Source organism: Pinus tabuliformis, chromosome 3_1 (genome assembly GCF_031772625.1).
Source record: "Pinus tabuliformis cultivar Carrire ecotype Pingquan chromosome 3_1, CPIR1, whole genome shotgun sequence".
Taxonomy (NCBI): domain Eukaryota; kingdom Viridiplantae; phylum Streptophyta; class Pinopsida; order Pinales; family Pinaceae; genus Pinus; species Pinus tabuliformis.
Genome location: NC_142301.1, coordinates 443,157,482 through 443,170,885, shown reverse-complemented (window position 1 = coordinate 443,170,885; position 13,404 = coordinate 443,157,482). Strand labels below are relative to the sequence as shown.

Sequence of the window (13,404 nt, the reverse complement as noted above, 5' to 3'; positions counted from 1 at the left end):
GTGGAGATATGGGTGAGTAAACAATTTTTTTAGGGTCCAACCAAATGTTGAGATGGAGGATCCTATAACAGGTTTGGGTCTAGAAAGAATGTAGTAGAATTTCACTAGATGAGTGGAGTTTTATTTGGCACATTGTGCTTTTGAATCAGGGCTAAAAGTTGATCATCATTGGGTTGTGAGATTCTAGAGGGAGTGCATTAACTTAATAACAATGTTGCATGGTGGTTTAGAAAGTAGAGGAGGGTAGTTGGAAGGGTTGAAGGGGAAAGGTGATGAGATGAATTCAAAGTTTATTATGCTCATGGTGGACATGAAAGAAATCAGGGAAGAGCGGCGTGCTCAGAGGATGGACTTTTTTGATGCCATTGGTGTTGATTCTGCCTAATATTTTAGAGGGTTGTAGTCTTTGTGGTGTCAACAATAGGAAGCTGACTTAGCAGGCAAGGGGAGTAAAAAAATTCTGTTTTTTCAGGTTTTCAGTAGGGATCGGAAAGGACTTTGAGCTTACAATGATTGGGATTGGTTGAGCATTGAGTAGTGTAATGGTAAAGTGCTGTTTGATCTTAAAAATCTTGTTAGTTGGTAGCAGTCAATTATAGGCTTTAAGCCCTCTTTCTCATAATATCACTAACATATAATGTAAAGGAGCCTTTGTTCCTTGTAAAACAAAAGACCTACCTAGTTAAGTGTAATGAAATGCCAATAGTGATGTGGTATATATCAAATGGATGAAGGAATCATACACGAAATTAAAGGGAGCAATAAGTGCAGTACTCTTATGGTGGCAGGTTATATACTCCAAATTTTAGACCTAATCACTATATCCAATGTTGATTGAGGACATTTATAATGATACACAATAAAGCAGTGTTTCATATATAATTATTATGATTGCCGAGCACTCATTATTAGTTCATCTCTTGAGCATTAGGACTTAATATAATGCCTGTAGTGTTTTCATTTGATCCAGCACTTTAATGTATACCAATTATAGACATAAGGTTATGATATGTATGAACTACCAAAAGGTGTCTATTGAATAGAAGTTTCCTATAATTAGACAGTCTTTTACATTTGAATTTCTTGCACATGCTTAGATTCTATCATTGACGTAATTAAACTTCTGATTTCAGGTTTTGCATATGGATAGAAATGATTATTACGGAGGAGAATCTGCTTCTCTCAATCTCAACCAGGTGGATACTCTTGAGTCTTGTTATCCTCCATCATGAAATGTAAAGAGTTTCTAATATGAATGACTTATTTTTCGTACATCTTATTTCTGATGTTCAGCTTTGGAAGAAGTTCAGAAGCAGCAGTAGCCCACCTACACATCTTGGGTCTAGCAGAGATTACAATGTTGACATGAGTCCCAAGGTAAGATAAAATCAGAAAATATCCTATTAAGGTTCACTTAAACCAGTTTGGCTTGTTGGACATGTTCAATTCGTTTGGCAGAGTGAAACCGATTCTGGGATATATTTTCTGTTCTTGGCAATCTATTAGATGTGAAATTTGATATCTTGCTGTGACAAGCAGTTGGATAAATATGTGCAGTCATTTGACATGGGTTTTGCTGATAGATTAATGTCCATAGAGGCTAACTTAGAATGTAGAAGTGATATGTGATTTGTTTCAAGAGCATTGACATATACATTGTGAAAGGTTAACACAAGCTGATTATCATCTTTATGTAATGATATATTGAGGTTGTTTGGTATGCAAAACAGTCATTTCAAAAGGTACCATAGGCTGGCTGTTGCCAGTTGCCACTACATATTCAACCCTGGATCTTCTCTTGACTAGAATGTATTAAGTTATAAGGAGTTAGAACTCATTCGTTAGAAACTTTCATGGAAGCAAAGACCACTGATGGACACCGTTTGATCTTTCAAATTCCAATTACTAAAAATAGAATAAATATTACAGCTATGTAACTTTTATTTCTTGATAATAAAGGGAACATTCTGGCAAACCCTTGCAGATGTTACCATGGCTGTTGGGATTAGGTTGATCTGTCAGATGAACAACCACAGAAATTTTCTCATACCCATTACTATTTTCTCATGCTACTTATCTTTCAGTCCCTTAATCCCTTGCATTGTAATGAGAATGTTATTGTTATGCTGGAATGAGTTCCATTGGGCATGGAGCTGTAGAACATAGTTCTTTGAATCTAGCTGCACAAGAGGTTTGGTATTACCTACAGGCATATCTTTAGCCATACTATATGTTGGATTCTTGCATTCTCATTGATATTTTGATTTGTATTGATCACTTTTTATAATACGTGGTGTATGTAAAGTAGTTGGCCAGGAAACAGATCACTACGATCAGAACTGAACACACACACCAAACCATGATGGTGTCTCAGCCTTGACATCCTGAGAGATCTAGTTCAGCTGGAAACCAACATGGAAAGGAGTTGCACCAAAGACAGAGTTCTTAGTGACAAAGTATTTACGCGGTCTCGGGTTATATTGCCATGTCATCTGGTTGCTTGTGTGCAGGTTTTACTGGAAAACTTACCAATCCTGATCAGTGTTGCAGACCAGGCACTCAGCACTGCATTGGGGACAGAGGCCTTGTAGCCATTCTAATGACAGAGATCTCTGCATAAGATTGAGAATAGAGACCACAATTAAATTCCATTCTTCAAATTTGTAGTGGAGTAATTTGGAAGATTTTAGCCAAAAGCCAGTGGTGGTGAATTGTATATGAATTGGGCCAATGGCCAGGTTTCGAAGAAGCTCCGAAAAATTGGTGGCCAGAGGCTGGAATCAGTTTCCAAAGAGCAACACGAGTCCCATAGAAAGGGCTTTGATACCAGTATAATGAATCAATCTGGTTCATACTCAATTTTCAAAATAAAGAGGACAGCAACAATAGATCCATATCAGATAAAAACGATGTATTGAATATTTAAATTATTGATGATTGATTGCACCAAGTGGTGCTCTACAGCCCAGTATGGGGGAGATGTTGTAGTGTAGTGTTAGATCAATATCAGGCCACATCACCAATCCCGATCAGTGTTACAGATCAGTTTGCACTCAACTGCATTGAGGAAAGAGGCCTTGTAGCCATTATGAAGACAGATCTCTGCCTAAGACTGAGAACACAGACCACAATTAAATTCCATTCTTCAAATTTGTAGTGAAGTAATTTGGAAGATTTTTGCCAAAAGCCAGTGGTGGTGAATGGTAGATGAATTCGCCAAAGGCCAGGTTTCGGAGAAGCTCCTAAAAATTGGTGGCCAAAGGCTGGAATCAGTTTCCAAAGAGCAATGGAAGTCCCATAGAAGGGGCTTTGATACCAGTAATGAACTAATCTGGTTCATACTCTGAATTTTCAAAATAAAGAGGATGGCAACAACAAATCAATATAGGATATATACTAATACGATGTATTGAATAATTAAATGGTTGATGATTGATTGCACAAAGAGGTGAACTACAGCCCAGTATGGGGGAGATGTACTGGAGCATTAGATCAATATCAGGGCCACATCAGCAATCCTGATCAGTGTTGCGGACAGTTTGCACTCAGAACTGCATTGAGGACTGAGGTCTTGTAGCAATTCTGATGACAGAGATTCCTTCATAAGATTGAGAATAGAGACCACAATTAAATTCCTTTCTTCAAATTCGTAGTGGAGTAATTTGGAAGATTTTGGCCAAAAGCCAGCGGTGGTGAATGGTAGATGAATTGGCCAAAGGCCAGGTCTTGGAGAAGCTCCGAAAAATTGGTGGCAAAAGGCTGGAATCTGTTTCCAAACAGCAACGGAAGTCCCATAGAAGGGGCTTTGATACCAGTATAATGAACCAATCTGGTTCATACTCTGAATTTTCAAAATAAAGAGGACTGCAACAACAAATCCATATAAGATAGATATGATGTAGTGAATATTTAAATGATTGATAATTGATTGCACCGAGATGCTCTACAGCCCAGCATGGGGGATATGTTGTATTGGAACATTAGATCAATGAGGCATTAGATCTGAAGTTAAATCTTGACCCCATTATGGGGGGAGATGTTGTAGTGAAGCATTAGATCAAAAAATAATAATAATAAAACACCATGTCAGTGCGATTAAAAAAGTAATAAAAGGTAAAAAGCAATAAAAACAATAATAAAATAATAAATTGGCTGAATTCAATTTGTTATATTGCAATTTTGTTTTTATTAATAAAATTGCAGAATATATTCAGGAAAAAATACATAATATGTGTTGAAATTTCCACACACCTTAGGTCTGGTGTATGGCTAGACTTAGCACACAAACACACTAGCAGTGTTCAACCAAAACAACTTTGCACAGCGGAAATATGACTGCAGTGAAATCAATAGTAGTACACAAGAATATTGGCCCAAATCTCGTTTCCATTAGTACATCAATAAGAAAACGTTAGGGCTCCTATACAAGGGATCATGGCCCTTCAGAAACCCTGATACAATGTTAGTATACATAGTATACAATAAAATACAGTCTGTCCTTTGACTGATCTAGGGCTTGAGATCTGATCCTTTAGATCTTCAATCTGCCCAATAAAATACAGAGACAAATCTTGACTTAGTTGCTGATGGCAGTCCTTTGCAGTCAGCTCTTTCAATCCTCTTGTCCACTGCTTCTGGCTGTCCTTTGCCTCCAATATTCACACCGTGATCAGCTCCTTTTGATCATTATCTACATGCTGCTTACAGGAGGACACTTCCTTTTGTCCTCTGTATTATACCAGCAATGTAAACCCTTGCTGTTAGCCCTTTCCTTCGTGTAAAACAGACTTCTCTTATAACCCTGTATCAGTCCTATCTTGCTGTCAACTCAACACTTCTGCCTGTACTTTCAGCTCAGTCCTTTACTCCTGGCAGCTTCTTCTACAACTCGGTCTGCTTCATATAATCCTGGGCCAACCTACCGTTATTCCTGAAGCCCTTGACCTAGTCAATCTGCAGCTTCAGACCACTATTGCTGAGGCCCTAACTGCAGCTTAGTCCTGTTCCTTACTAGGCAGCCTCGGCCTCAAATCCCTGTGGTTAGCCCTCTTTTAGATGAATAAACCCACGTCTAGGTCAGCACCTATCTCCTGTGGCCTTGACAGAAAACCCTTGGTCTTCTTCTGTACAGAGCTTCCACCGTTGGAATGGATCTGCAGCCCTCTTTTGGTGTCCAAAAGCTCAGTCCCTTGATCAGACCAATGTCCACTTCAGATCTGCTGACCATCCCTCAAGCTAGGGCTCGGCCTACTTGATCTAGCTAGAGACCCTTAGCTGCCTTCCTTGCTAGATTTTGGCTAGGGAAAACAGCCCTTCCCATAGATCAGACTTTACTGAACTCGGCCTCTATCTCTTGGACAGATCTCACCAACTCAGCTCCTCTCCTCCACAGAACCTTGTCCCTCTTGCTGACTGTGGTTCTCTTCTTCTAGGGCAGAGTTCCACCACACATGTAGTCCTTCACAAGTGTGTATATGCCTCTCAATAGGCTCTCTATTTATACTTTTCCTTTAGGTTTTTTAGGGAACCCTTTGTCCTTTAGGGTTTTGCACACTCAATCTTTTAATAATTAATTAGAATAATAAATTAGTTGTCTTAGGTTCAAACCCACAACTTTGGGTCCAAAACCCCAACTACTTGGATCTTTGCCCAAACAACTTACTTCGGGTGGGTTTTCTTCTCTCGGAAATACCTTCCGAGCTGCTCAATTTTCAACAATATGCATATTAAATTAAAAGAATTTTTGATAATGATGGCTCATTCGTAACCATGATATTTCAAAACTTCACATTTAAATTAAGTGAATAACCATATAAAGACTTAATATTTACAATTCTCTCTCTCTCTCTATACATATAATCTATGCTATGCACGTCACATTAAAAAATTAGATTAATACAAATTATAGAACATGTCAAAGAAAAATGTCATGCACTAGCTATATGTATTATGAGAGTTTTAGTAGAATTATATATATATATATATATATATAGAGAGAGAGAGAGAGAGAGAGATAATAGTATAAAGAACCAGCGTAGATCCATCTTAACTTTGGACCTACTTAAGTGTTGAGAGGGATCAAATCTCTCGAGGTGCAAACCTTTTCTCAAGTTTTACACTGAAAAAGCGGTTTACATCTTGAGAGATTTGATCCCTCTAGGTGCTTTAAAATCCGGAGTTAAGATGGATCTATGCTGATAGATTATACAATGAGCGTTTTTAACATATTATGAAATTTAGTTAGGGTATTCCTTAGATTAATAAACAATATTATTACTATTTTATTATCATATAATGTTATATACTATAAACATCTTGTGTGCAACACATAGTCAAGACCTTCAGTTAAATGTGCCGCCTAGTGAATGTTTTGATCTCAAGATTGTTTTTACTGAGTTATGGTATAGCTTTCAGTTAATCCATATTTTTTTTTTTCTCGGTAAAGCTATCTATTCTATTATATTATGTACAGGAAAACATTACATTCAAAAAGACAGGTTGCCCAGGGCCGACCGTGGCACTTTGGGTGGCTTTTCTCGACTCAGAATTCGCCCTCGCAGGGGCAGCGCTACCAACATGACATAACACAGAATTGTTTTCAGACCATACCAAAATATCTCGCGCAGGGGCTTCAGAACAAAATTTCTCCCTCGCGGGGGCATCAAAAGACTCGTAACAGTATCCTTGCAAGGCCTGCTGCCCAGACCATAGTAAACATGGACATAAACAAGGACTAGAGAGACACAAACAGAGATATATAACCTAATCCAGACCCCAACAGAGACCAAGGACCTATACCAGACCTGAATGAGAGAAATGGTTGACAGAGTGTGCCGCTGGAAGCTATTCCTCTGGCTTTTCCTCAATAATTCTGCACCACCCGTGACCTTCTGGGTAGCCCTCCCACATTGCCATGGGGTTCTGCATGGATGTCGACGCCTTCTGCTCTTGAGGTCGAATAGGGGTCTGCTCAGGTTCCTTCGCTGGCGCTTCCTCTGCAATTTCCATTTGCACAACTGGGTGTTTCTCCCCACTGCCCTCTGGGTGTTCCTCTGCAATTCCCGGTTGCGCTCCTTCGTCATCTTCCGGAGGAGCCTTAGTGAAAAGAACCGATATGTGCGCGTTAATGCCAGAATTGTCCCTCGAGCTGCCAAGGGTGAATATGGCCGAGCCAAACGCTGGGAGAAGGTGCGATCCAGCATTGGAACTGCCAGCCTCCATGAATTGACTGGCCTGTATAGGAGTGGCCCCTGCCCTTCTATAGCAATAACAACAGCAACAGTGATGGTGGGCATCCGCAGCAGGGTGACGTGAAGAACCACCTCGCCCCGAACCTCTTCTACTTGGCATCCTCTCCCTGGGTCGTGCCATGGTTGCAGGGACGCCAACGGTTTGTAACCGGGCAACGCTTGAGGGCTTGTCTGGTTTGAGTCGCCCGCCAACTGAATTTCGTCCCCAAACTGTTCCGTGACAGAGCTCAGCCGCACAAAAGCAACAATCCCCCGAATAAACAAGCAAGAAGTTTTCTTTGGCAATTTGAATGCCGTCACTACCAGCAAGAACAGAATCCTTAAAGAGACACTTACCCTCAGAGATCTGAACTGCGTGTTCTGCACTCTGAGTCTGAAACCGCAACATTCCTTCATACTTAAAACTACAGACATTCCCTCGATTCTTGCCCGCTTTAATTGCTCTCTGCAGACTCGCCATAGTACCTTGCTTCCTCATTAAGAGCTCTGCTCTGCGCCTCCCGTCTTAACTCCTCGGCGGCGAGGGGCATTAAACTCCCATTGCGTTCACGAGGTGGCACATGTCTGGCATGTGGCTCCTCACTGCCTGGCATGTTGACACCCGCATCCGGGGAGGCAGCATCTCCTTGGATCAAGCTTTCACATTCCTGGAACTGGTGCATGTTAGGAATGATGTTCGTGTTTCCGAATAGGAGGATGTGTTCAGTCTCTACCCCAATGTTGGCCAGGAGGTCAGCTATCTTGTTGCCCTCTCTTTTAGTGTGATTGAAGGAGATGGCTCTATTATTGCGCAGCTTTTGTTCAATGTCATTTAGCCTCGCTTCTAGCCTCCAACTGGGTGCTACTTTCCTAGCTTGTGAGCCGTTCTGTATGCGAGTGGCCATGTTAATAAGAATCTGAGAGTCGCCTTCTACAATCAAGGGTTGAAGATTGAGATTCCAGGCTTGCAGGAGACCTTGCCAAAGCCCTTCTAGCTCTGCTGAGTTGTTGGTATCCCACCCCATGTTTCCAAAGTATATCTGCATAGGAGTGCCTTCATGGTTCCTCAATATGCCACCGAAACCAGCTGCTCCAGGATTACCTTTGGAAGCCCCATCAAAATTAAGTTTATATGAGTTTTTAGGAGGGGCTTTCCAATGGCAGTTGTCCTTGTAGTTGCTATTAGATGGGCTATTCTTGAGCGTTTCTTGAGGTAGATGCAGATGCCAGTTGTCCAGTATGCTTTTTTCATTGTCTGTGGATGGGAGATCTTCCTTTGTCCACGGTTGAAGCGACATCGTTTCTTGGAGATTCCTATGTATCCTGTTCCAGGTTTCTTCAATAGAGGAGCGTTTGTTTTTAAATATACGTTTGTTTCTTTCCTTCCAAACGTTCCATAAGACGATCCCCGGGATGATGCTCCATAGATGGTTGAGGATCTCGCTTTTGTAGGGATGCTTTGGCCATTGTCTTATGGAGTTGATGATGTCATTTTCCCCTCTGCATCTTTTTTGGCATCTGAAGCCTACCTTTTCCCATAGTTGATTGGCAAGAGGACAAGTATCCAGGAGGTGTTGAAGAGTTTCTTCACTTTGAAAGCAGTTGTAGCAAACAGAGGGACCATGAAAGTTTCGTTTTCTAAGTTTATCCCATGTGAGAATTTTTTTATGTCCTACTAGCCAGAGAAAGAAGGATATTTTGGGCCAGGATCCGAGCCCCCATATTTTGCTCCATAACGGGTCTAGAGGAGTGGGGGAGTTGCATATCACCTTGTAGGCTTCTGAGGTAGTGTAGGTCCCTTTGGGTTGGTATCCCCATCTGAGGATATCCCCGCCGTCATCCTGCCTTATGCTTCTTTTCCTTAACTCTGTCCCCAGCTCTTCTCCCTTCCGTGCATCTGTATTGTTGAGAATATGGTTACTTCAGTTAATCCATATTAGAAGTATACTGAATGTTTGATAAAATTAAGTCTTTGAGTACTCAGTGGTGGTGGTGAATAATTAGGCCTTTGAGTACTCAATGGTGGCCTTAGGTTTGTGATGTTGCTAGGATTATTTTAGCTAATCTACCGACAGATCACTCTTCTGTGGACAAATTTGAGAGCAATATAAGGTCATTCTCAGAACACTAGGAGCATTCTGCATCGCTTTTTGTTCATGAAATTAGAACTTGAAACTGTTAATAATTATCACAAGCAAGCATAACAAGAATAACTGGCGGAAAAGGCTTAAAGCTATTCTTCACATATTGCATTGATCTCTTGATATGAATTTATAGTACAAAAATTTGACCATTCTAGTTCTAGATCTCACTGACAATCCATCAGTGGATCATGACAACACCTCATCAAAGTATTACAACTCATATCTATGCGGTCTTGGACATTGTGATTTTCTAAGGATTGCGTCTAACAAAGACCAGCCTACGCTTCTGGATTTTTTCATGGGGAGTGTTGTCGCACAGATTGTCACGACAACGCTCAGACCAGGGGTTGTCACTTTGATCCCCGATCTCTCCGTTTAAGCCTGTCTCCCGCGGCTAAGGGGGGTAGACCCTATGAGATGATGAAAACCAACTGTGAACCAGTCGGGTTGGGAGACACGAAAGGAAACCAACACTAAATAGATTTTATTAATTTAATGGACCAGTGCCTTATGGGTTTGATGTTTAAAAGATTACTTACTAGATGTTGTAGAAATATAAACCATGTACAACAATCATTTATCATCAAATAACTCAAACAAGGATTTATTTCTTAATGTGGGAAAATGCTTAAATGATACTCCAGCAATTCAACTTCGAAAGATAGAGTTCGATACACAACCACGAAATTTTAAACGTTAACCAGATATCACACTCATGATCATTCAAGCATACTAAATCACATTAATTCCACATCAAAATTTTAATCTCAGCAGGAAAAAATAAAACGTGATAAATTCCCGAGCCAAGATTGAAATTGGCAAAAAAATTTCCCGAAATATTTTTACGTTTTCAAATAAAAAAAGGCTAGGCCAACTAAAGTCTAAATAAATGAGACTATAGAAAAAGAAAATTTTTATATCTTTTTCAAAAAATTTATAATTTTTATGATTTCTGATTTTTATATTTTTTATTTTTTATAAAAATAAAACTTAAACTGAATTAAAATCTAGAACTTTTTGTTTTTTTATGATTTTACAATTTTAAATTTAAAATGAAACAAACTTACCATCCAAAATAAAATCTAATTTAAAACAAAAAAACTGATTTTTATATTTTTATAAAGATTCAAAATAAAACTAAATTCTACAACTAACCATTCAATTCTAAAATCCTAAACTAAACTTAAATCTAAATCTAAAGTCCAATAAAAGGAGTTTTTTTATGTCTTTTTATATTTTATATCTTTTTATAATTTTAAAATTTTAAGTACTAAAAAAAATTTAAAATTTGATCTAATCTTAAGATTAAACTATAAAAATTTAATCTACATAAAAGCTTTTTTTTTGTAAAAAAGAAAAAAAAAAATGCTAAATCAGAGTTCTAACGAAATTCTACATTAAATAAAACAAAAAACCATAAGAAATAAAATCGATTTGAAAAATTGATTGAGTTAAATCTAAATAATAAAAAAGGAAAAACATAAACTAAAAAAAATGATCAATTTAAATCTAAAAATAAACCTAAGTTAATTTTAAACCATGGCCATTGAACCTAATCTAAAATTACCATTTAACACAACATATTGAGACTGGCCTGCGTGAAAAAAAAAAGGACGCGTTCTTGCTGTCGGCGGACATAGAAGAAATCTGAATGTTTGCAGTGCAGGTCCGATGGCAGCAAAATGAACAGCTTCTTCTTAGGCGTAGAGGTACTGAAATTGTGGGGTAGTATCCAGTGAATGGCTGTGTGAAAAATAAAAATTGGAAATGGATTGTGGAACGCCAATGGAGCAGCGATGAGCAGTTCACGTTTCCTCTTTTTATTTGCTTTGCAGGTGGGATGAGCAGAACGGGAGCTGCGTGCAGGAGAAGTGCAACAGCGAGAGAGATAAGAGGCCCACACAGATTTTTGCAGGTGGCCCGTCAAACAAACAAAATGAGTTAACCCACGTTTTTCTCTTATGCTTTGCTGGCCTGCCGGATTCTGGATTGGACGTAGGAACAACAGCTAAACGGATGGACGTGATGAGAGCAGCTGAAGCAGAAGCGTGGAGAGGAGATGTAACAGCGTATAGAATGGTGAAGACGCAGAGGTTTGGAGCGTTGATGGACTGCGTGAAGTGTGAGAGAAAGAGTAGAACGCAGGCTCGACAAATGTGCAGCGTTGATAAACCTTCGGGTGCTTCAGAAACCCTGCAAAACTGAAAAGGAAAAGCGCTAAGAATAATATGTGCATAAAACAAAATTAAAACCCTAGATGATCTAAACAGTATTTACAATTTTTTGACTCTTAAATAGCCAGGTTTATCAATAATCCACAGTGATGTTTTTAGAACTTCAGATTTTTATGAAATGCTTTAGAAATCTCTCATGCAAATCAGAAAACAAACTCAAATAATAAACCCAGGATCAAAAAACTAACTGGGCTCTGCAAGAGAATGCTTGTGGGAGCTGGCTGGTTCAGCCGAGAACTTCCCCAAATGCCCACTGGTCTTCTTCAATAAGGGTTTCCTGCACAGCTCACTTCAACCATCAATAAAGAGAGAAGAAACAATACTAGATCTCAACAGCAATAGAGATACCTGCCATTACTTCAGAAAACCTAATACCATTCAAACCCTAGCAAGTGAACAAGATACCTATGCTCAACAATACTCTTCAATAAGTTGTTATTAATGGCTGAAAATTAAAATATGCAGAAAACAAAATAGCTCACAGCACTTCCAGAGAGTAGCACCAGCAAGATTTTAACTCCAAAGTCTTTCTTTATTAGCACCAGGAAAAGTTTACAAGAGAGCTTCTTCAGCACAAGACTCACAGATCGAATGCTCTCAAATGACCCCTAGCACCCTATTTAAAGGAAAAGATCCCAACAGCTAGTTCAAGTGATCTATGTCAAAATGATCTCGACCGTCGATGAGGATCAAGATATCTCTTGATCTCATCCGTCGAATTTTTAATGTATTAAAAAAATTGAAATTCTGCATTTATTTACTCAAAATATTATTATTTTATTATTTTTAGGTTTTTACTTTTTTACTTTATCATATATTTTTTTATTATTATTTTATTATATTTTATATTTTATATTTTTATTTATTTATTATTTTTTTAATTTATTTTTAAATGGATCCTTGAACTTAGCTTTTGGGAAAATTACCTAGGACCTAGGACTTAGGACTTATGAGGGGATTAAAACATTTCTTAACCCTCAAGACACTTTAGATCATGACTTTTACAACTTTACATCCCAAGGGGGAAAACCTATTTGACATAGACCCTCATAAACCACCCAGTTCTGCGACACAACTATAATCTAGCAGATTAACACACTAGGATTCTCCTAAGATTCTAATGACAAAATCCATCCCGGCTCTGGGGTTAGGCTGAAGGAAAACTCTGCTGATCATGGATCGGTGAGACGAAAAACCTTCCAGAACGTAGATTATCACTTAGAAAATTAGGTCCACCTAGGCAATTTACAGACATGACTCATATCTGCTAAGATTATTTACAATTTATACATGCAGACTGGGTTTACAACATAAATTGATCAAGCTGTCGATGACTGTAGAATGGCACGGACATGTCGATTAAGCACTATCCTTTTTGCAAAGAAAAAAAAGGGGTGTACTGCTATGCGCAGTTGACCGGCAGTGGTCAACATCTGGCTCTACTTGGGGACACGTTGCTGCACTGTAGGAATGTGAGAATCCAGAATTTGCATCCACGCAACACACAACAAAAATAAGTAGCGTCCATTCAAAAATCATCATATAACATTTAAGCACATAAAAGATAGAAGCTCTTTAACTATGAAAAGTAAATCTAATCTAAAACAGAAATGAAATGCTGAAATGACAAGGAGTAGGGATAGAAATACAATACAAAGGATGCCCTATGGCATCAGATATCATCTTTGAAGAACAGCTTGAGCATTTGACCATTTGCTGGTAGATCAAGTGGTTCGCCATCCAGTTTGCTCAAGTGGAATGAATTTGGTCCAACTATATCTTGAATGATGTAAGGTC

At 38.9% G+C, this 13,404-nt stretch overlaps 1 protein-coding gene across 2 annotated transcripts in view; it reads left to right on the top strand.

The window, feature by feature from the left end:
• LOC149187652 (guanosine nucleotide diphosphate dissociation inhibitor 1-like) overlaps positions 1-13,404 on the top strand; it is a 202,629-nt gene that overhangs the window by 28,657 nt on the left and 160,568 nt on the right. For both annotated transcript variants that reach the window (XM_089411423.1, XM_089411424.1), the window contains exons 2-3: positions 1,134-1,196; positions 1,294-1,377. In XM_089411423.1, coding sequence (XP_089267549.1) covers positions 1,134-1,196; positions 1,294-1,377 — 147 coding nt within the window. The remainder of the gene's footprint in view (positions 1-1,133; positions 1,197-1,293; positions 1,378-13,404) is intronic.